General features: G+C 46.2%; 1 protein-coding gene across 2 annotated transcripts in view; it reads left to right on the top strand.

Moving 5' to 3' along the window:
- Positions 1-25,399, top strand: part of LOC146074318 (stabilin-2-like) — a 324,893-nt gene that overhangs the window by 9,226 nt on the left and 290,268 nt on the right. For both annotated transcript variants that reach the window (XM_083182261.1, XM_083182263.1), the window contains exons 2-3: positions 4,779-4,912; positions 6,422-6,531. In XM_083182261.1, coding sequence (XP_083038387.1) covers positions 4,779-4,912; positions 6,422-6,531 — 244 coding nt within the window. The remainder of the gene's footprint in view (positions 1-4,778; positions 4,913-6,421; positions 6,532-25,399) is intronic.

Here is a 25,399-nt window from a genome sequence, read left to right on the forward strand (position 1 = left end):
CCGAATTTCCCATTAGGCACGTGAGGCATGTGCCTAGAGGCGGCACATGTTTGAGGGCGGCACTTGGATGCTACTGTTGGTGCCGTCAGCCTGAAATATCCGCTGTACTGTTCCATATTCCATCTTGTATAGAGTGTACATGGATAGGGCATGCAGATACTGTCCCTGTAATCTGTCCTACTTCTATTCAATCAAATGAGGGCTTATAAACAATCAATAAAAATAATACAATTAGGCAGGGGTGCAGCCATTATTGTTGTGCCTACGGGCGCCCTCACTCCTAAATCCGCCCCTGCCCCTATCGCCCCCGTGTGTACACAGCTTAAGCTTCACTGGGGCAGGGACGGATGTGAATGATCATTTACTGTATTCTCTGTAAAGTGCTGCAGAATATGGGTGTGCGCTATATAAGAAACTGATAATAATAAAAATAATAATAATAATCATATGCTTGACTTTAGTCATTATGCACCCATGTTATATTGGGACTTGTAAAGATCAGTGACATTTCTGTTGCCACACTGAATAACTAGACTTTTATAAAGGACATTCATACTAAAATAATTTAAGTGCGGATCTGCACCTCTCAAACATAAACATCTGATATTCATTATAAGTTTATATATGAGGATCAGATATTTACATGGGATACGGTCATTGGGTCACCAGTATGATGGTCGACAAGCATTAGGTCGACATCATTAAGTCGACATGAATTAAGGTCGACATGCAGGAATGATGACATGGTTTAGGTCGACAGGGTCATTAGGAAGACAGGGTCATTAGGTCGACATGAATAAGGTCGACAGGGTCATTAGGTCGACGTGGTTTTTTTTACTGCTTCTTGAGCCAAAATGTGCTGACAGGCGGTATTTCATGTCCTAGCATCCACTAGGGCGTGAAAACATTTTTTGGGGACTTTTGCAATGGCGACCATACCCATGTCAACCTAATGACTCTCTCGACCTTGACTCATGTTGACCTAAATGCATGTTGACCTAATGGTGTCGACCATAATGCTGATGACTTAATGATCCATACCCATATATATATATATATATATATATATATATATATATATAGTATATATGGTATGATAGATTGACTCTAGGTTGACAGTCATAAGGTCGACCACTATAGTCGACAGTCAAAAGGTCAACAGGGTCAAAAGTCGACAGTCAAACGGTTGAAAGGTTCCATAATTCTACAGTGAAAAGTCCAACAGGGTCTAAAGATCAACAGTCAATAGGTCGACAGTGTCAATAGGTTGACATGGTCAAAAGGTCGACATGGTCAAAAGGTTGACATAGCAAAGGTCAACATGCATTTTTTAACAAAATTTTGAGCCGACAGGCGGTATTTTATGCCCTACCATTCACTACGGCATGGAGGGAGAATACAATATCTTGCCGAGCACAGGGAGGATCTTCTCCTGAAGCATAGCGAGCCATGTGAGGGGGCGTGGTACACTTAGACAGTGTCCATGTTGACCTATGTCGACATAGACACACAAAAAAACAGGAAAAACTCATGTCAACCTTTAGAATGTTGACGTTTTTCACCATGTCGATCTTTAGACTGTCGACCTTTTGACCCTGTCGACCTTCTCACTTTCTACTTTTGGACCCTGTTGCCATTTTCACTGTCGACCTTTGGACCCTGTTGACCTTTTCAAAGTCGACCATTGAAAAACTTAATTAAACCCTCGGCTCATACATAGAGTAGTATATTATTTTAAGATATAGTGTGCAGATGCGTTCCACTGATTCACAGTGAAATGCAAACTGTCAGCAATACAAACACAGAAAAATATCAGCGCTATCCCAACAGACACACTATCTCTTATTTAGAAGGTTTAGGTGTAGACCATATACACTGCTGCGCATATATATCTCAGAAATTATATAGACATACAATGCCCCAGCAGGTTCCAGCAGCGTGTAAAAAGGGAAATGCCTATCTCCCCAAAATACAGACCACAGAAAAAAAAAAACAATATTTACGACGCGCTAGAAACCATGTATAAAAATATGAATTTATTATGTAGAAACTCACTGGCCAGTGATAGAACACAGTATACTCTAATTATAAAACATTATACGTGTATACATTTAAGACATAAATATGTAACAACAAAATATTATAAAAGACCTAAGTATCACGCCTGGATGTTTTGGAACCAGGACCTCAATATCTGTCCCAGTATAGTGGAAAATGGGAGAGTGTTTATTTTGAACTTCACTCAGATAGAGGATTCTTTGATTACATCTGGCCAGACGAAAGTAAAAAAAAAAAAAAAATAGTCTTTGTAAGAATTAAAAAATATATATAAAAATTATTATAGTGTAGGGACGTCCACCCTGTACCTTTAGCTGGAAAAGCCGGTCAATAGAGGTAGTGGTCCTGGCTTTTTATAGTAGGGAGCCCGGGCTCTTTCCCATTAGGGATGTTCTGTTCGCTGGGTTGAAAAACAGCTGCACAGTGATGGGTAGTGGAGCGTCAGCAATACAAGACATGGGTTACCCTGGCAACCCAAGAGACGCGATTACGTGACTCTGGGTCGGCGTGAGGCAGCCGAGCGCATGGGATGACGCATAGAGCCACATGTTTTATCTAACAATGGAGCGCTTCTAGCGCCCGCAGCGGGGTTACTACTTTCAGGATTTCCGGTGATGCGTTCCAGCTGAGTGGAACGCACGCCGAGACTTGCATGGCTTACTAGGTGAGTGTGAGCATAACTTTTAGACTTAACTCAATATGTTGTTGCACGTCACTTTTATTATACTGTGGGATGTATATTGTTTAAGTAGTGATGTGGGTAATAGGTGTAATAAGAATATTTCCGGTATTAACCGGTTGATCAATAGCACTTCCTGGCATCATGGTATTTAAGGAGTACAGCTGATCATTGTGTTAGATCTTCTGATGCTGTGATCCATCTAAGATTGTGGTCTTGACAAAGAGCCCGGCGTGGCTCGAAACGTTGACATGACATGTAAACTAGTGGTGATGTAGAACTTCATATGTATAAAATATAGATGTTGATTTTATTCCTGTTTGGGAAATATTAGTATTGTTACTAAAACGCTATATATTTCTTCAATGAATGTTATATATTTAGTGTAAATAATTGTGATTTCCTTATTCAGACATTGATGCACCTGCTTAACTAGCGCAGAGCCCTTTTTTTTATTCTTTTGTCCCACCTTTAATATTGCCTTATATTTTAAATAGCAATTCCTATTCATTGACCTGAAACAACCCTGTAGGAAGTCAGCGTCCTCCTATATCTGACATATGATTGTTCAGTTGGAAGGAAAGTGGCCAACTTTCCCCATACACTGAAATAATAATTACCCAAATAGTGGGGAGAAATCATAATTTTTATCTCTCCTGCTATCACATAAATGGCAGATTATCATTTGCTCACACACTTCATGGATGTTGTACCAACTGACCATCTAATTAGATGATTTTTACAATTATTATTATTATACTTTATTTAAATGTTGTCACAAGGGATCCGCAGTGCCCAGTTTAGAGTACATAAACAAATAAGTAAGACAATATAGGACAGTTACAGGGTATATAAACAGCTAATCAGTACACAGAAGAGGCATTAGTGGAACGAAGAGGATGGACGGGAGCGTAGAGGGAAAAAGGTCAGAAATGTAAGTGGGAGAGGAATGGGTGAAAACTTTGTATGAGAACTTGAATTGGATTCTAACATGGAAGGGGAACCAGTGAACAGGTACTAAAAGAGAGGTGGATGTAGTAGAGTGGTGAGGAAGATGAGTCTAGCAGCAGCATTGAGGATAGATCAGAGAGTAGAGAAGCATTTGTCAGTAGTTCAGTCTTGAGATGACCATATGGAGTGGATAAGGTTCTTGGTAGAATCTTGGGAGAGCAAGGGTCTGATCCTGAATATATATTTGAGATGAAAATGGCAGGTTTGTGAGAGGTGCTGAATGCATGGTTTGAAGGAGAGGGAGGAGTCAAGGATTACTCCAGACAGAGCACTTGTGAGCTAAAGGAGATAGATGACAAAATTAAATTAATTTGTGGAAGGAATGGAAGGTGAGGTTTTGCCGGAGGGTGGGAAGATTTTCAGCTCAGTCTTAAGCACCGTACACACACAGAGCAATATATTGCTCAGAGATGGTTTCTGATGAAAAGGAGACACTGCTGGGGGAAACCTCAGGGAGAAATAGCTAATCCCGGGGGAAGCCGCTGCGACCAACGACCACCCCAGGGCTGGTCATGGGATCATGCTTACAGCTACAGTCACCCTGTACACACGGGGTATGGATGCTCAGCGACCATATCCCCGGCGATAATGCCTGAAATCGCCCTGTGTGTACAGGTCTTTGGGCATGTTAAGTTTAAGAAAATGATGGGATATTTAAGGGGAGAAGGTTGCAGATACAAATGAAATGAGCTCAGGGGAGGAAATGTAGATTTGAGTATCATCAGCATAACGATGATATTGCAAGTCAAAAGAGTTAATGAGCTCACCGGATAGGACATGTAGAGAGAGAGAAAGAGGAGATGACCAAAGTAATCGCTTAGTAGTATATGGGCCAAGTGGTTCTTATTGGCCATCAAATTCTCTTTACATGTTTCTATCTCTGCAGCTTTAATAACTTGCTTACACCCTTGTTACTGCTACTTATGTGTCCCCTTGAAAATGTATTATTTAGAATTTTTATACTGAAAATGAAAAAATATTAATTGAAAATATATTTGTATTAATTTATTAACTGTATTTCCTACTACAGGTAAAAAATATGTGTAATCAAAAACAAAAGATTACATCCAGAACAGAATGTGTCTCATGTGCTTTAAATTCTGCTATCAATTGTTCGGATGGCTTTGAGAAAGTCAGCAGTGGGAGTGGTGTAAGAGACTGCCGGTAATTCTATTTTACTATGTCACTCAAAATTATTCATATTACATTAATAGGTCATGAACTATTTTCTTTATTATCTCTACAAATTGCTTTAATGTGTTAGTAAGTAAAGCTATCCTGTTCTACTTCAGATAAATAGGCATATATTCAATGCCGTGGGCGAGCGGTGACTGCGAGCAGGACTTTTTGCTCGCAGTCACCGCTCACCCTGTCAGTATTCAACTGACCCCCCTCATATGCAAATTCCCCCTCGCTCCGTTTTTTGAGCGAGGGAGAATTGGCGTATGTGCCTCCAAAAGCTGCAAGAATCGAGGCTAATTACAGCGAGTTTGCTGCACTAGCCTCGGCTCTCGCAGTTTAGGGGAATCCTCGCCGTTCTGTGACGGCGAGGATTCCCCCGGAACGTTGCATAGTGCGAGCGGCCGGCGCGGGGGTTAAACTGCGAGGATCACTGGTTTTCTGGGATCCTCGCAGTTTAACCCCCTCGCCGGCCGCTCGCACCGGCATTGAATACATGCCATACTATGAGAACTACTGATTTGTGTGAACACAAACACAGAATCCGCAATTGCAGATATAGTTTTGCATGATCATAAGGGGGGCATATTCAATTAGCCCGGACCTATTCAATTAAGTGCTGCCTTCCCATGCATTAAGTCAGAGAGAGTGCGCTCAATGTTTATTTTTCCTAGAAGCCCAGGAACTGCATGGTGAACACCACATTAAATTCGCCCTCTGGAGTTTAATGCACATAAAAAGCCATGGATTCGGGCACTTTACACAGAATCTATGGCATATGCACTACCTGCAGGTTTAAAACAGAGACAATACATTACACCTGGAACTTTACCCAAACATTCAACACCATGAGTAATCCACCCTGCACCTTAGAAGAAAAAAATAGATACTATTTATAAATCCTGTATATTGAATTTCTGTTCTATAAATATTCCATAAAACAGATTGGCAAAATATATTACACAATTAGAACCCAGCTTCTCTTCATAAAGTACAAAGCGTTAGCATATTGTTTGTTCTCAGTAATTGACGGGCTACACCTGACCTACATACTTATCACTCACTGTACAGCCTTTCTATATTTCTCAAGACATTGGAAAAATGTTCTCTCTCTTTTTTTGCAGTAGTTATCACCTTGGCAAGTCCCATGCACACACAAGTGTTCCCAATGATATCATAAAGAGACACTTCTATTAATACATTTTAAAAAATGTCATGACTATGTTTAAATAGATCACATTTAGGAATAATGCTCCTACTGTATTAATTAGCTGATCACTTAGTTAAATAATACCACCGTGATCCAGTACATTTCCTGCCAACTATGTATTTGAATATTGATAATGATTAAATAGTCATCAGTATCATTTTTAGTTACTTTTTGAAACATGCTTTTTATACTCTGGTTGGTCCCTTAGTAAGTTTAGCCCAGAAGATAGTTTTTTTACTCAAATTATTCACATTAGCTAATGCTATTTGTATCTTTCTTTTAAGGTATTTTCTGAAAATGAGATCATACTCTCTCTCACTACCTGGTTGTCGACATATGTGTACAATGGAAACACCAAAGTGTTGCCCTGGGTTTTGGGGACATGATTGTATGGGTAAGTTTCAGATTTGCTTCTCCTAATGTTAGTTTTGGGTGCTAACCCTTAGCAGAAATACTCGTCACACTGCATACTGCAGCAAAGAGTAGATAGGTAGAACACTTTGGCCTGGGAACTGTGTCCTGTCCAGTGATCCATTGAATAAACCCAGACAGCAGGAGAGCAAAACAGACATATCAAGATCAACATGATCAGTAGTGACATCATAATAATCAGATCAAGCAGAAAGTTCACCAGGCGATGTCAAGTGTCAGAGAGTGATGAAAAGGAATTATATTCAAACAGCACTTTATCACTTCACCGAGCTTAATAAATCTGCCCCTCAGTCACATATACTGTACTGTACTTGAAACACCATAACAGGATATGGAGAATTTTGCAATGAAAAAGAGAATAACAGTTGGATTAGGGACCCGAAACAAGTGATTTAGGATTTTTTACAGTATGATTGCAAACTTGCACTAATTGCTCTGCTTTTGATAGTTATTGGGTTTAAACCGAAATGGCCCATATGTTGAGGCAACAATCTTTCCCTCCCCACCTCCCCAGTGACATCTGCCACAGCCGCTCCAGATAGGACACCCCCCCGGACATGTATGGATGGGGACTGGCACTACAAGCTCCAGGTCAATGAGTACTAGTGAATTGATTTTTATCATGTATATATATATATATATATATATATATATATATATAAAGCACTTACCCCCTCGCAGAAAGGATTTGAGCATGTTTTCATCAACTGCTCACATGCAGTTGAAACGGCTGTCAGGTCGGCAGCTTTCTCTTTGTGCAATGATGTAATTGCAATAAACCCTTTTTTTCTTCACCTACTACCGTGTGCCGGCTCAAATCCTTTCTGCGAGGGGGTAAGTGCTTTCTATTAACCACATTATGTGCCTGGCACCGGAACAGTTTTATCTTTAACCAGAGTGCCAACCTGAGAACCCAACTGTCATTTTATATATATATATATATATGGGGAACTATATTTTTGGAGCTCGGCGATCGGTTTTAAAATAAAGTTTAAAATTAGAATCAGATATTCAAAGAAATGTCAGAAATTTATTTAAAAAAAAGGGGGGGGGGTAAATACATCACGTAATAAAACAAGGACGACAGTGCACTCTAAGAATATATGGTGCTGAAAATATGTGCTCAGCAATAAAAAGAATAACTAAAAAACACCATAAAATCTGCTCAGCTAAGATAAGAGCACTATCAATACATTCATATGATCATAAAAAACGGGAACATAAAAATAACGGTAAAAGATATGGAAAACCGCTTAGCTTTAGAGAGGAGACAAGGTTAAAAGCTGCCCGACATGTTTCGTCTAAACAGACTTCCTCAGGGGGTGTGGACAAACTGGTAGGAGCTGATATTTGTAGTATGAGACAAGCTTACATCACTTCCTGTCCCTCAATTAAGAACTATAGCAATTAGCAAATACATAAGAGCGTTTTGGAGGTAAATCATAATATAGTTAATAAATACAATGGTAGTCCGTTGCTGGGATGAACGGAGCCAGCTATCCTGTTAGCATAAATATATTAATTAATATATTTATGCTAACAGGATAGCTGGCTCCGTTCATCCCAGCAACGGACTACCATTGTATTTATTAACTATTATTGCTGAGCACATATTTTCAGCACCATATATTCTTAGAGTGCACTGTCGTCCTTGTTTTATTACGTGATGTATTTACCCCCCCCCCCCCTTTTTAAAAAATAAATTTCTGACATTTCTTTGAATATCTGATTCTAATTTTAAACTTTATTTTAAAACCGATCGCCGAGCTCCAAAAATATAGTTCCCCAAAAATCTTTACCCTGTACAGACGGTTCACCAATGTCTGGCTTTGGACTCGTGCTGACACCCACTTTTTTGAGTGGGGAGTGTTTTACACAAAAATATACATAGATTACTTTTTTAGGTATAATAAAAACACCTAAAACATAATTAGAAGTATCAGCATCCTTCTGTATACAAATATATATATCTTGGCGCTGAAACCTTCTCTCTCTCTTGTGTACCCATATATATATATATATATATATATATATATATATATATATATATATATATATATATATATATATATATATATAGTCCAGGGTGTATCCACACCTATTATGGGGCATATTTCACCCTCCACCCCTCCCCTCCCCCTGGGCCCCAACAGTCCCCCAAACCACATGATTATTTCCAATATTATTTATCTTTAATAAAAAACTAGAACACACCATGAGGAGAGATATATACAGCACAGCAGGGTGGCAGCAGAAAAAAGAGAGAGATTCACCCCCCACCACCACCCCTCCCCCGGGCCCCATCAATCCCCCAAACCCCATGATTATTCCCATAATTATTTATCTTTATTAAAAAAAACAAAAAAATCCACCTTGAGGAGAGATACAGTATACAGATGGAGCCAGATTCATCTGTTCCCGGCGCTCGCCAGATCCCTTTCACTGGCGAGCGCCTGGCAATAGGGACTGGGCGGCTGGGCAGTGTCTCCCTGCCCATCTCCGCTTCAGGGAGACACTGCCCAGATCGGGGGCGGGGGTCTGGGCGGCGAAGGGGACCGGAGGCAGGCTCTGTTGCCACGGGGTATCTCGTGCGCGCGCGCCCCTGGCGGTAGTCGGCCGCTGGTGGGGGCTGACTATAGAATCACCAGCTCCTGCAAAGATGTGGCCGGCTACATCTGTATACAGCACAGAGGCAGAACTCTGGGAGGCAATGGAGTCATCTGCCGCCGGGCTCCTGCTCCCAAGGGGGCACCTCTTAAATATATTTGTTATCTATCTATCTATCTGAACAAAAATATTTTATATGTAGGGTTGTATGTGTGTGTGTGGGGGGGGGGGGGCACCAATATATATCTTGCCTCCGGCAACTGTAACGAACTTACGCCACTGATACAGCACAGCAGGGCAGCGCGACAGCATAAAACCTCCTCCTCCTCCAGGCTACAGCCAGCACTTGGGAAGGATGACGACGCTGCTGCAGCCAGGGAGGAGGGAGTGGTCTTCCTTATTTCTGCTGTGCAACGCTGCCCGGGAGCCAGCCCGAGTAGCAGCAGCAGCAGCAGCTTGGCCAGGGAGAAGTGAGTTACCATGATGTTCACAACGTCATCGGTTTCGCGGCGGCAGGGACCGGGTGAGCAGGGCAGGCAGGTGCTGGGCAGGGCAGCCCCCAATGCACGCTGCCCGCTGCATTTAGTGTGTGAATTATTGATTGCAGGACTCCATCGGCGCCCGGATCGTGTGCTCCACTGGCTCCGCTTTCCCTACGCCTCTGGCTACTGCTACTAACATTGTTAAGAGAATATAGAAAAGATATTTCAATAGATTTAGTAACAATTCCTATCCTCTGCATGTAATGATGGCTGAGATCTGGCTCCTACCAACTTTTTCTCTTCTTTCTGAGAATAAAGCCTGGGCCATTGTTTCTGCTGTCCTGTCCTTATTGTATTGTGCTAGAGACCAACTCTGAAAACATCAGTGGCAATCAGTTCCTTCCAGGGGCGGATAAGACTGCCGGGAAACCGGGCCGTTTCCCGGTGGGCCGGCACATTTTATAGCAGAAGGGGCTGCTAAACCTGATAACCTGATAATCGTTCTCTGTGCTGGGCCGTGGCACTGCGCCCTAATTAAAGGTGGCCGCGGCCAGCCTCGAGTTACCCAAAGTTAAAATGGCCGCGGGAGGGCTAGTGCGCATGCGGGCGCACACAGCTGCTCCCGCGGTCCAGAGGAAGGATGGCTGCGCTGCTGCTACCCACGTGATCCATCCCAGCAGCAGCAGCGTGCAGGACTGTTTCACGCTGCTGCTGGGATGGATCCGATGGGCGGCGGCAGCGGCAGGAGGAGGCAGCGTGCAACTCCTCCTGTGGATCTTTACGGAGTTCGTGAGCGACGGCTCACAGCTCCGTCCATCCTCCTCCCTGATCCCCGGCAGTCAGCGCAGCAGTGTTTGCGCGATGGCACAGTAAGTTAAAAGTTTGTCAGTGTACTTACAGCCTGTCCCCCCACCCTCTCTGAATTGTACAAATGTTAATACAGTACATGTTAAAGCAGCAGCACAAGCTTTGCTTTATTTTGGGGAGATGTGTATTAAAATATATATATATATATTTTTTTTTTTATACACATCTCCCCAAAATAAAGCAAAGCTTGTGCTGCTGCTTTAACATGTATTAACATTAATACAATTCAGAGAGGCTGGGGGGACAGGCTGTATGTGTGTGTATATATATATACATACACAGTGCTATTTTTGTAGGAAAATAGGTTCAGGAACTGTGGGCGGGGGCAGAAAGTGGGCGGTGATGTGGAAGGAGCTACACAAGGGGCGGGGCATTACAGTTAAAAAAAAAAAAAGAAAAATATATAATTCCTCCCAACAGTGGCAGTAACCTAACAATCCCCAACAGCAAAGTGGATAATAACCCCAAAAAACAGGGGTGTAGCCTCACTGCAAGGGGCACAGCATTGCAGGAAAAGACTACTTTATACCGCGGTTTTGCAACCTGCACCCCGAGAATTGGCCCATTATACATATGCCACACACCGTAACGCTTATTATACATATGCCACACAAAGAGATTCCCATTATACATATGCCACACACCATAATGCTCCATTATACATATGCCACTCACCGTAATGCCCATTATACATATGCCACTCACCGTAATGCCCATTATACATATGTCACGCACCGTGATGCCCATTATACATATGCCACACACCATGATGCCCATTATACATATGCCACACACCGTGATGCCCATTATACATATGCCACACAATAGTATCCCTAATCAATTTATGCCACACTAGTGCCCCTAAGTCAGATTACACCACACAGTAGCGACTATTTTTCACATTACACCACAGGTTGTTGCCCCTTATTGCCACATTAAACACATTACGACACACAACAGTAATGACCCTTATACATTATGCTATATAAAAATGCCCCTTTTAACACATTATGACACAATTTCCTTTATGCCTTATGTCTCACACAGTAATGCCCTTAACACATTATGCCACATCTGGCACCGGTTGTGATCCACTGTGGCCACTCCTTTCTGTGGGAGTGACAGAACACAAAGAGGCCATGACAACACAAGAGGGGTATCTGAAAGAGGGACAGAACACAGAAGCACGGCAGTGGTGGGACAGAGTGACAGAACACAGATTGGGGGGTGTCTGACAGAACACAGAAGGTGGGGCAACAGAAAACAAAGGGGGGTGTCACACAGTGACATAACATAGTGGGGTGAAAGAGTGCCAGAACACAGAGGGGGGGGATGGTGGGTGACAGAACACAGAGGGAGGTTGTAATAAAGTGACAGAACATGGGGGATGGGGTGTGACAGAACACAGAGGGAGGGTGACAGAGTGACTGAACACAAAGTGGCAGGGGTTGAGAGTGACAGAACACAAGGGACAGAACACAGGGTGAGACTGACAGAACACATAAGAGTGACTGAACACGGAGTGGCAGGGTTTGAGAGCGACAGAAAACAGAATGATAGAACACAGAGAGGGTGACAGAACACAGGGGGTGACAGAGGGACAGTGACCTCCCCCACCCAGTGACCTGAACTGTTGCACTCAGAGAAGTGATCTCCTGCTTGGGATGCTGGCCCCGGCGCTGCCTCTCTGTCCATGGTAGTCGTGATGCTTGTTGTATACTGAAGAAGAGAGCGCATTTTCTCTTGTGCGCCTATCACTGCAGCTGTCGGGAATCTTGGGGCTTTAAGCCAGAGGCAGCCACCGAGCGACACGGCTTGGTGGTCCACAGCAGCAATATGAGGCTCTGCATCCGGAGTGCAATGGGGCAGAGCTGTAACCTCCAGTGGGTCAGGTGGGACGGTGGCGCTGTGTTCATGAAGCCTTGCTCCCTACTTTGCCAGCCCTGCTCCCGTCTCCCAGCAGTCCAGGAGAGAGACGTGTTGCTATGTAAAATTCATATCTCCCGCTGGACCGCTAGCCAATAGGCGCTTGCGGTCCAGCAGCCACCAGTTGATTGGCTGCTGGACCGCAAGCACCCATTGGCTAGCGGTCCAGCGTGAGAGGTGAATGTTACATTACAGTAGCAGCACGTCTCTCTCCGTAAATAATCAGCGGGCAGGGGAGCGGGAAGCGGGCAGGCGATGCCGGGCGGCCTGGAGCAGGTCCCGGAACGCCATTCCTGATGACGTCATTTTTTATGTGAGCTTCAGGAACGGCGTTGCCGTTACAGTGTGTGTGTGTTTGTGTGTGTGTGCATATATGTGTCCTGAGTCATATGTATACCTCCCAACTGTCCCGCTTTTCACGGGAACCTCCCTTTTTTTTGGGACTTTCCTGTGTCCCGCCCGAGGCTGGCAGTGTCCCACGGCAGGTGTGTGTGTGTGGGGGGGGGGGGGTTGGTTGTCCCCCTTTGTCTTTATCTCCCCGGCCCCACAGGCTGCAGAATAGGCGCTGTGCGCATGCACCTATTCTGAAGCCTGAGGGGCTGGGATATAGCCAGCAGCTCAGAGAGCCACTAGCCATGCCCCCACAGCGGCGAGAATGGGGCATGGCCTCGTTGAAATAGGCCACAAACCTATCATTAGGCCACGCCCAAGTTAAATATAAAGTATATTAAATAATAGTGTGTGCTGCTTGTATCTATACAGAGTTGCATTCTATCTATCCAGAAACACTACACAAAAAAAAATGGAATGGGAATGTGCGTCCACACTCTGACAAATCAGTGCATGACCAGTGTTCCCTCTAAGCTGTGCGCGCGCGCACACAACTCGACGAGCATGCGCACGGACATTACAACAGAGCGCACAAAGCAGCAGTGGCCCCTTTTTGCAGTTGTGGACTCAATTAATGTGTGTTTCACCCATTATCTACATTGTGTGCTGTGTTTTGTATGTTTAATATAATTTTGAAGTGGGCGTGGCCTGACCGGGGAAGAGGAAAGCTGCACTCACGTAGAGCTCCTGTATCCCAGCCTCCTAAACCTGTCTAAATACCCTCCTGCGACCCCCCTCCTACCCCATTCTCCCTCACAACAACCCCAGACCACCAGACGACCTATCCAGAAAAAACAGCGGTGCCAGGAGGCCCGTTTGTGGCTCTCAGAGCACTGCGGCCTAGCGTCCCATCAAGCCGGGACCTCGAGTAGGCAGCCCACCCGCCGCCGGAGCTCCGCATCGGAGATCGCGGGAGGACCGCTCCAGGGACGAAGCCCGGACACTGCACCCTCACCCAACGCCCCCCTGACGCTGCCGGACCCCTTCCCGGGCTCCTAACCCCCTCACCTGAAACGGTAAGCTGCATATAAGCTTACACAGTCCCAGCGGCGGCCATCTTGGATAGCGGGGACAGCTGCAGACGCGCTCCCACGCTGCCTCCCAGCTACAACCACGCAGCCCAAACAGCGTCTGGAGCCTGCATAAGCCCCCCACAGCCCTGTACGTGGCCAGGCTCAGGCAGTTAAAGCACCTCTCTCCGAGGGAGGCACAAGAATAGGAGCGGCGGCCATATTGGTTGGGGCAGGCCCAAAATCACAGCAGGGATATCTGGACACGGCGGCCATATTGGTTGAGGCAGAGGCTCATTATATCTGCACAGCTCCCCGCTAGACAGTGAGCACCAAACGAGGGACCCCTGCCCAACCAGCCTACACTACAGCACTGCTGGTACCACCAGCCATTATAACTGCTGCGTACCCAACGCAGTGTCCCCTCTCCATTTCCAGCCTGGGAGCCTCAGCCTGACAGCAATACAACAGTCAAGGCAGCCGCCCACCCTCCCATTCATATCAGCCTGCCCAGCCACTTTGATCCCACAGCTCTTGCCCGCTGCCAACATCATTTGCCCCCCTATTGTCCTCCCACATACAGCAGCTGCAGAAGACTTGCCAGCCCCCTCTTGGCCGTGCGGTGCAACCCCCTCACCAGCAGACTCACCCCCTTCCCCATTGATAGCACCCAAAAGAGATCAGCCCGTGTGAACACACAGGAGACTCACTGAGCTGCTCCGTATTGGAAAAGATATTAACATCAGGAGGCGAGGCCAAGTCTTAGTGAAGAGAGCAGATGCACCCAGCCTGGGCTTCCACTCAGCTCTCTCCCCACATATCCTCCTAAAATCATCTCCTCAGATAACCGTGACACACCGCCTATCCGCAATACCTGGCACAGCCGGCGACGGAAAATCAGCTCAAGGGCAGGTCCCTGAGCAGATAGAAGAGTGAGACTCCCCACATTCAATATAGCTCACCTCCCTCCGTGGAGGTCACACTACCCAACATGCCTGTCTGAGTAAATTCTTGGACTCACTAGGACCGAAGCTATCCCTCTCTACTGATCACCTCTGCCATTTCCACTCCACAAATACCACGTCTACACCCTGGTTGCTGATTTCGGCCCCCAACGGCCTTGTTCACTATGTCCCAAAGAAACAAGAAAACTCCCCAGCCAACCGGAAATTTCTTTGGCTCCAAATCCAAGAGCTCTTCAGGCAACATGCAGCTCTCAGATTCTCCCTCCCACCCTGGAACGGTAGAAACATCCATAGACCCCCAGATCCAAGCAGTGATGTCCGGGCTACTGGAAGGGGTACAAAGTGCCTTCAAACAAGAGCTCGCCAAGGCAGTCTCGGAGTTCAGGTCCGACTTGACAGCCTTGGGCACCAGAACTGACGATTTAGAATCTAAAACTGACGACTTATGCCGCTCTCAATCCCGTCTGGATAAGGAACTCTCCAGACTTCACGAAGAGATAGAGACGCTTAAAGAAAGACAAGAAGACCAAGAAAATCGCTCTCGGCGTAACAACTTGCGCATCCGCAACGTAGCGGAAACCGTTCCCGGGTCCTCTCTACCAACGTTCCTGAAAGAATTCTTCCAACAAATAGCCCCATCGCTAACAGACGAGGATTGCCTTTTGGATAGGGCCCACAGAGCCCTTCGCCCGAAACCCCCGGCTTCACAACCCCCAAGAGACATTATAGTCCGTTTCCACTATTATCAAACAAAAGATAAAATCCTCGCAACCACCAGAGACTCTCCATCTATCAAATTCCGAGACATCCAACTACAAATATTTCAAGACCTAGCCCCCTCGACCATTCAAAAACGACGTGAATTGCAGCCGGTCACCAAAATCCTTCGCCAACACAAAATCCGCTACAGGTGGGGTTTTCCCTTCATGCTACAAGTGTCGGCAAATGACTCTCTGCACAACATCAAGACTCTGACTCAAGGTCAAGATCTCCTGGCAAAACTGGACCTGCTTCCGTCCCCCTCAACAGAAGCCGACGAGAGTCCCTCCACCCCAAGACCACAGCGACACTCCCCCCCACCCCCAGAATGGACAAGGGTTTCTCGTCACCGAGTGGAAAACGGCGAGCCTAACTGAACTCTCTCATCTTTACCAAAGTTGAATTACAAATAGTAAGCTCCACATGTGTGCTTACAGTTCCGACCCTCTATGGGTGAGACACACCTCTGTGGTAATGTTAATTCTGTTTAGTTTAAAGTGTAGAGTTAATAATTCAATACGTAGAGATTTATAGTATGCTAGCTTAGTTAGTCCCTACAGACCCCTATAGCTTGGGATGCTATCGGTCCTGGCGGTCTCCAACACGCCAGCACTATGCTTCTTTATCCCCCCCAAATTCCCTTTCACAAATGTTTAGATTATATGTAATAATTTGTTTCCTTGTAGCGGTCCCCACATGGGACCCTTCTCTTCAGGGTACTAGCCCTTTTGGGCTCTTTCCTCTCATCTACCACTTATCTTTTCTTCTCCTCTGGTGTCCTCCCGGTGGCGCTCCCCCTCCTCCTGCCTTCCCCCCCTCCTCCCCCGCAGGGAGGTCCCCCTTTCCCCCTCAGTCTACCCACACTTGTAATTTGATTCTTAAAATAACTTGCTGTGACATACCATACGATGGCCCTTAAATTATTGTCCATAAATGTTAATGGCCTGAACTCGCCCAAAAAACAAACGATCCTCCTGGGAGCCTGCAAAAGAGAAAACGCATCCATCGTGTTCTTGCAAGAGACACATTTCTCTGGCAGTCACTCCCAACTCAAGGGCCGTTCGTTTTCTCAAAAAAATTTTGCATCGGCGGACTGCAAAAAAAGAGGAGTGGCTATCCTGATTCGTAGGGGTGTGCCTTTTGTCCCAATTAAAACAATTGCTGACCCTGACGGGAGGTTTATTTTGGTAATCGGAACCATTCGTTCACTTACTGTGACCCTGGTTTCTTTATACGCCCCCAACCAAGACCAATCTCAATTCTTTGACACGTTCTTTAAACGCCTAGGTAGAATGGCACAAGGCCACATAATCATCGGAGGAGACTTCAACACTATTATCGACCCTTTGCTAGACAGATCCACCCCACCTCCACACACCTCAACGTCAACTATTCCCAGAGCTACCCGCACCCTTACTGCAGCCTTAAAGCATAATGGACTGAGCGACTCCTGGCGATTAAAGCACCCGCACTCTAAGGATTACACCCATTACTCGGCCCCCCATCAACACTACTCTAGGATAGACATGATCCACATCTCTTCCCCTTTGATCCCTAGAGTTAAAGAGGCAGGCATAACGCCGTTTTCTTGGACTGACCACGCAGGTATTTACATACTCATTGATCTTTATGAATGTCCCCCGAGGACCTATAGATGGCGGCTAGACGACTCCCTACTAGAACATCCCTTCTCGTTAGCAGAAGTTAAACTTGCTATTACTCACTACTTCAAAGAAAACTCCTCCCCTGACCTCTCCCCTACCACCATTTGGGAAGCCCATAAGGCCACCATCAGGGGCCTGATAATCTCCAAGGTCTCCTCTATCCGGAAAAAGCAGAAGGCACAGATACACACCTTAGAAACTCATTTAACATCGCTAATAGATCAACATAAAAGCACGCCCACACCTGCCTTACTGTCCCAGATAGACTCGATCAGAGGTCAGCTCAATACACTCTTATCCCATAGAGCAGCCAATATTCTTAAAAGACTTCAACAACGGTTCTATGACAAAGCGGATAAGATAGACTCGATCCTGGCCAACAAGCTTCGGCGCCAACAAGCGTCGAGAACTATTGATAAAATATACTCCTCTATAAGGGGATCACACACCTATAACCCTAAAGAAATAGCGGAGGAGTTCCGAGCATTTTATGAAGCTCTGTACAACCTGAGTGAGTCTTCCCCCGCATCCACATCTGATACAGATAATCTATCTGCCTACTTAGCCAACACTGGTACTTGTTTCCTATCTGGGCGCCCAGGTTTTCTACGTACGGCACCGTACTGAAATCGGATCGCATCGCATCGTATACATACACGATATTGAACGATGCGATGCGATGCGATGCGATGCGATGCGATGCGATGCGATCCGATTTCCCATAGGAAACAATGTTAAATGGCTCAATTTAGCCAAATTATCATAGGAACAATAGTAAATGGGCCAAAAACACCCCTGAACATTGAAATGTCCCCCCAAAAGTAGTTGACGCCACCCCGCCATCAACGTGAACCCGAAGCGTGGCGAGCGCAGCGAGCCCGCGAGGGGCGGCGGTACGCGTCCTCCGACCTTTTCATGCCCTACTATCCACTAGGGCGTGGAGTGAGAATAGAATAGTGTGGCGAGCGCAGCGAGCCACCGAGCCCGAAGCGTGGCGAGCGCAGCGAGCCCCGCGAGGGGACGCGGATACCTTCACAGTTATACGCGTCCCCTCGCGGGCTTCCCAGGTGTCCATGGCGACGCGGACACCTGGAAAGCCCGCAAAGGGACGCGTTTACCTGTGAAGGTATCCGCGTCCCCTCGCGGGGCTCGCTGCGCTCGCCACGCTTCGGGCTCGGTGGCTCGCTGCGCTCGCCACACTATTCTATTCTCACTCCACGCCCTAGTGGATAGTAGGGCATGAAAAGGTCGGAGGACGCGTACCGCCGCCCCTCGCGGGCTCGCTGCGCTCGCCACGCTTCGGGTTCACGTTGATGGTGGGGTGGCGTCAACTACTTTTGGGGGGACATTTCAATGTTCAGGGGTGTTTTTGGCCCATTTACTATTGTTCCTATGATAATTTGGCTAAATTGAGCCATTTAACATTGTTTCCTATGGGAAATCGAATCGGATCGCATCGCATCGCATCGCATCGTTCAATATCGTGTATGTGTACGATGCGATGCGATCAGATTTCACTACGGAGAATAGCATGGTGCTCAATTAACTTAGTGGGCGCCCAGATAGGAAACAAGTACCCCAACACTACCCTACCCACACTTTCAGATGCTCATCTTTCCTTCTTGAACGCAAAGATAACGGTGGAGGAGGTAGTATCGGCGATTCGCTCAATGCGCTCCTCTGCTGCCCCGGGTCCCGATGGCTTCACGGCCCAATACTATAAGCGCTTTGCACTGGAACTAGCCCCCCATCTGGTGGTGTTGTTTAACGACATCCTTGAGGGTGCCTCTTTTTCCCCAGAGGCCACCCAGGCGGACATAGTGGTGATCCCAAAACTTGACAGAGACCCGACCGGGTGTGCAAACTACAGACCAATTTCGCTTTTGAATGTAGATTTAAAAATTTACGCTAAGGTCTTGGCCGGCCGGCTTGCTTCTCTGCTCCCACTTCTGGTTCATCCAGACCAGGTCGGTTTTATTCCTGGTCGCCAGGCGTCGGATAACACGAGACGAGCAATAGACCTTATCCACGTCATTCAAAAGCAGAAAAACCCCGCCTTGGTCCTAGCCTTAGACGCGGAAAAGGCATTTGACCGCATTTCCTGGCCCTTTGCCTTTGCAGTTTTAGAAAAGATGGGCTTCTCGGGGGCCTTTCTGGAAGGCACCAAGGCGCTCTACCGCAAACCGTCTGCTCGGGTCTCTGTCAACGGAGTCATGTCGGACTACTTCAAAATAGCGAATGGTACACGTCAGGGATGCCCCTTATCCCCGCTTATTTTCGCCCTCATTATGGAACCCCTGGCGGCAAGGATTCGCAACAACCCCTCTATTCAGGGCATAAAAACTGGTCCATCGGAACACAAAATTGCGTTATATGCCGATGATGTACTTCTGACCCTCGCAAACCCGACCAGCTCAATCCCCCCCCTACTCTTAGAAATACAGCAATACTCCCAACACTCTGGCTACAAAATTAACGTAGAAAAGACAGAGGTCCTTGATTTTCACATACCCGGATCCTCCAAATCCGAACTAATGAAACAGCTTCCATGTAACTGGAACAGAAAGAAAATCAAGTACCTCGGCATATACCTGACTCAACACTATCACCAACTTTTTCAGGCCAACTACCCGCGTCTTCTAGAGATAATTAAAACAGATCTGTCCACATGGTCCTCCCACTACATCTCTTGGATTGGTAGGATTAACTCAGTCAAAATGAGTGTCCTCCCGCGCCTCCTATACTTATTCCAAACCTTGCCAATATATATCCCCCTTTATGTATTCAAATCACTACAGTACCAAACCACTCAGTTTATTTGGGACAAGAAGCGCCCCAGAATAAGGCTAAAACTCTTACAACGACCCTCCCATCAAGGTGGCCTAGGTATCCCGGACTTCCGGAGATACTACTATGCCTCGCGGCTGTCCCAGAATGTCCAATGGTGCAACCCATGGGGCACACAGAAAGTTTGGGTAAAAATAGAAGCGGACGATTTGGGATTGTCCACTTTGTCTTCCCTGCAATGGCTACCTAAAAACAAGCGCCCTCACACAGCTGCATCCCACCCGGTGGTTTCCCGCGCTTTATCGGTGTGAGACAAGGTTAACAAAACATACAATTTAGCTCCACTCCCCTCTCCTCTAATTCCGCTATTCCATAACCCAGCCTTTCCTCCAGGCATGAGCCGCTCTTCCCTCTCCAGTTGGCTAAAAGATAACATCTATTACCTTAACGATATCTCAGTCGATGCTAGTTTCCCGCAGTTTGCCGCAATAAGAGAGGGTACAGCAATCCCGAACATGGACTTTTTCCGCTTCCTACAAATCCGACACTTCCATTCTAAAACCACCCCAACTCTTATATCCAGACCTCTAACATCTTATGAATACATATGTTGGAAGCGAACCTCCTCCGCGGGCCTAATCTCAACACTTTACTCCCTTCTGGAAACTAGCACGGCCTCCTCTCGGGCTCCACATGAGAGGGCCTGGGAGAGAGATCTAGGTCTCCCCATAGATGACGAGGACTGGGAGGAAATTCGCGACAACGCGGCCTCCAGCTCGATATGCGTGAAAATTAAAGAAAACACATATAAGCTCCTTTATCGCTGGTATTATGTCCCATCCAGACTGCATAGGATGTTTCCTAACACGTCGGATAGGTGCTGGAGGGGCTGTACGACAGAGGGTAGCTTCCTTCATATCTGGTGGAACTGTTCAAAGATAGTTACAATCTGGAAAGAGGTGGAAACCTTACTTTCTAACCTGATGGGAATTGCTGTCCCTCTAGACCCCAAATATTATCTCCTTCCACTTAAACCCCCCATGCTTACCCTACACCAGCATAAACTATTCCGACATATTATCTCTGCAACGACCTGTCAAATAGCAGCCGACTGGAAAAAACCAGATCCGGCCCCAATGCAGGCAATACTTGCCCGTATATGGTATACTTATAGAATGGAGTATATGACCGCAACTATACGCCACTCTCTCAAATCCTTTCATAAGGTGTGGACGCCTTGGATGACTTCTCAGAACGCCCCCCCACCATATGCTATAGACTAGCGGAAACCCACCCCCTCCCTCAACCTTCCCTCCCCCTTAACCCCCCCCGCCCTCTCCCTCCACCCCCCTTCCATGCGACACCGTGACACCACCTGGCTTCCTTGGAGGGGACAGGGTGTCCCGCTGCCGCCGGAGGGACGCCCTTCACCCTTCTCTTTTTTGCTTTTATCTTCTTTTTCTATTTCTTTTTTTTCTTTCTTTTCTCCTATCTCCTCTTTTTCCTATCACTCTCTCTCCCCCTTCTTACCGCCTCTTATAAAAACCAGAAAATTTCCTTCTCTCATCCACTCTTCTCCCCTTTTACTCTGGAACACGACAACGCGGAAAACTAGACTCGTATATTGTTTACATTCCTTGTTTGTGTGTACCGTGTCTCTGAGACTTCAGCTGTTTGTACTCTGACATGTTCCAACAATAAAATGTGTTTAAAAAAAAAATATATATAATTTTGAAGTAAAGTTAACACAAATGCTGAACGTCATATTTCAGTCATATATAAGTGATGCACAAAAATTTAAATTTCCTTCCAAAGGTGCACAACCAAAATCTTTTGCCGCCCACAGCCTTCATAAAATTAGAGGGAACATTGAGTGCATCCCCATTCATTTCTATGGAGAGTGACCAGGAGTGACCTGTCCACTGCTGGGATATTGACTGCGGCTTTGACGGCTGATTTGAAATTACAGTGGAGCTCCATGCATGCCAAATGCTGGTTTTTTTGGACTGCAATTTTGATAACTGTTGTCCATCAGTATTTAATAGACCCAAAACTGACTCATTGGGCGAGATTTATTGTGTTGACCGTTTTTGTGAAAATGCGATTTTAACTCAAATCGCCGTTTTTTATATCGCATTTTTTCCAAGAAATCGCGTATTGAATGGCTGGCGCAAAGCCGCCAGAAAAGTGCGATAGATGGCGATAGACGTCGATAAGGTGCGAATTGAGACAATGTTATACGCCATAAAAGTGCGATTTCCGGGTTAGGTCATGTGCGTATTTGCGGCCAACCGGAATGCGATTTACACCAATACACCTGAACAGCCCATACAACATGCTAACCTATTGGCCCACCTTAGTCCCTTGCAATACGCATCACACCCCCTATATAAAGGGGCGCAGACGCCATTTTACCCTTTGAAAGGGAGTAAGGCGTTTGAGATGGAGAGGAGAGGAGGAGGATTTGTTAGGTGCAGAGGAGGCAGAGGGACAGCCAGCTTGGGCCCAAATACCCCAACCACTGGGAGAGGTAGGGGAGTGAGAGGCAGCACTGCCAGAGGCAGGACAGGGAGAGCCAGCATGCTCCCAGCAAGAGCTGCGCCAGGGAGAGGACATGGTGGAAGCTGAGCAGGTGGCTATGGAGGATGAGGAGGAAGCAGGCACAAGCCAGGTGTCCTCACAGGAGGAACAGAGTGCCAGGCACACAGAGGAGGAACTGCAAGAGGGGGATTTCTCAGAGGTGGACTGGCCTGTGCAGGAGGCAGAGGAAGCTGACTTGGAGGTGCTGGGGGAAGAACCAGGACAGGAGGAGGAGGAGGAGGAGGAAGAGGGTGAGGCTGAAAATGTGGAGGAGGAGGAGGATGCAGCTCGTACAGCTAGTGGGAGGAAAGTCAGGTTCTCTTATGAGGAGAATATGGCCCTGGTGCGTGCACTCTTGCCCCTGTATGACCGCCTACTTGGTCCTCACCATCATCGCACAAGTGTGGCAAGGAAGAAGGGGATGTGGGACAGTATCACCTCCGCGGTAAATGCAGTTAGCACACACAAGAGGAGTGTGCGCAACGTCAAAAAGCGATACAATGACATCAAGCGCCTCCTCAAAGCCAAGCTTGCCCTGGAGAAGAAAGAGGCCTGTCGCACAGGAGGTGGCCCTAAGCAGGAGGTCCGCTTTAAGGCCTATGAGAGGCTGCTACGCCGAATCATCCCACCGGAGGTGCTTCCCGGCATCCACATTGCCAACACAGACAGGCCCCCCACTCCACCGCCAACTGGTAAGTGTCCACACATGTCAACTACACATTTTGATATGTCATGTGCGCATGCTCTTATGGTGCTATGCTTTATGTGTCCAAAAGATTGCTGTGTGTGGAACTACATATCCCAGCAAAATCACATTTTGCTACCTTGCATTGCTAAATAATGGACTGTGCATTTTGCTGGGTTATGTAGTTCCACAGATCCAATTAATGTGTGCTGTCCTAAACACTGTAGGCCTGCAGTGTACTTGATTGTTAATCCATATCAATCCTCTGGGTAGTTGGAAAAGCACTTTACAGTCACTTTTACATGTCTAATCTGCTGCTCTTTCCTGTTATTTGCAAGTGGATTCAAAATATCGTTCACAGTCATAATACTCAAATAACCACTTCAGTTCAAAGTCTTCACATTCCTTATGTAACCATATCAGGGTAAAAAAGTTTGTTTGTGGTAAAGTTTTTATCTGCATATTTGTAAAAAAGTGTCAGTTAGGTGCAAATGATAATAATGGAAAATGTCTTCTTCTTTCAAACAGCTCCAGCTCTGGAGTCCCAGCCTGCTGTTGACCAACATCAGCCACATCCAATTGTGCACACTGTCCAGTCTGCAGGTGAGATATCATAGTGTTACACACACACATTGCACAATTCACACATGGCTGTCCCCACCACAGTAGCCTGTGCCAATGCATAATGCATGAGCAACACCTAACCATCCCAACTAAGGTAACATGACCCACCATACACCAATCTGCATAGCATACTTACCACTCTTTTCTCATGTGTAGGTCCTTCACAACCGATGCCTGAACCAACGGATCCCATGCAAAATATGGACGACATGAGTGAAATCATCCTGGAGACGGTGCCATCGTTGGAACCTGCACAAAACCAAGCACACCCAGTCAATGAGGCCCCCTATACGCAGTCACATAGGCAGCAGCCCCCAATCATTGCAGCCACCAACACCCCCACTAGTGCGGAGGAGTTGGCGCAATCCATCCATCTTTTTAAGGGAAAACAACTCGCTTATATGGAGGTGCAGACCACCCAACTAGAAACGGTGAAGGGGTATGTGCGTAACATAGCTCTGCAAATGAGACAAATTTCTCAAAGTGTGTGGGCTAATGTAGGGACACAAATTCGTCTTGTCTCTACATTAGACACACGCTTAGCAGAAATTGGGCCATTCAGGGTCAAACTACAAATTTTAGAGGTCTAAATGCCAATATGGTTGAACAGACCCAAGCAATTAATGGGCAAACAACTGCGTTGATGTCCCTACAAACGCAAATCAGCCTCAGTGCAACTACTTTGTTAGGTCAGCACCAAACCACATCTACCCAAAGCAGTAGTGTATCCTCCACACCCATGAGTGGGTCCCCCACTACTCCCCCACGGCGTAGTGTCCATACTAGGGGTGGTGGTGCCACTAGTGGTAAGGGTGCTAATACCCGGCCTGTATTTAAACATGAATAATGTTATGAGCATTTACATGTGTATCATGTTCAATCTTTTTTTCCTTCACTCATGCAGTGATTGTTCCTGCAAATGTTTCATATGCTATGGCCTATGGCTAAATTTTTCTGCAAGTAAAAATTATTTGCATCCAGCAAACCTGTTGTCATTCTTTACAAATGATTACCCACACTGTTCTATTATGTATTGTCAACTAGTCACATTTTAGCAGACACGGGACTTTGGGTTGTGTGTGCTTATTTGTAATGGAATTTTAAGGAAATAGTCACATTTGAAGGGGATAAGCATTGGGAATTGCATACTGTATGTAGGCGCCACTTGTTTTGCAACATTTCAAGCACCTGAGATCAATGATCCATGTCACCTCCATCCATTAAGCCTATGTTAATTTGTATTAGCCAACATTTGTACACACAGAAAACTACAGTACTTACTTGACATTGTTATAGGTGTTATCATGTTGCCAGGCATAAAGTATGCTGTGGTGGGGTAGCTTGCAGGGGTTGGCCATTATTGTTGGTCTGCTTCTGGGCAATTAACATGGACAGGGAAAAATGTAATGTTACCAATGTATGTGTGTTACAGGTTCCCCATTACTATTCATTGTACACACACAAATTACCTGTGAAATGCTGCA

The sequence above is a fragment of the Crinia signifera genome, chromosome 4, assembly GCF_055691185.1.
Source record: "Crinia signifera chromosome 4, ASM5569118v1, whole genome shotgun sequence".
Lineage (NCBI taxonomy): Eukaryota > Metazoa > Chordata > Amphibia > Anura > Myobatrachidae > Crinia > Crinia signifera.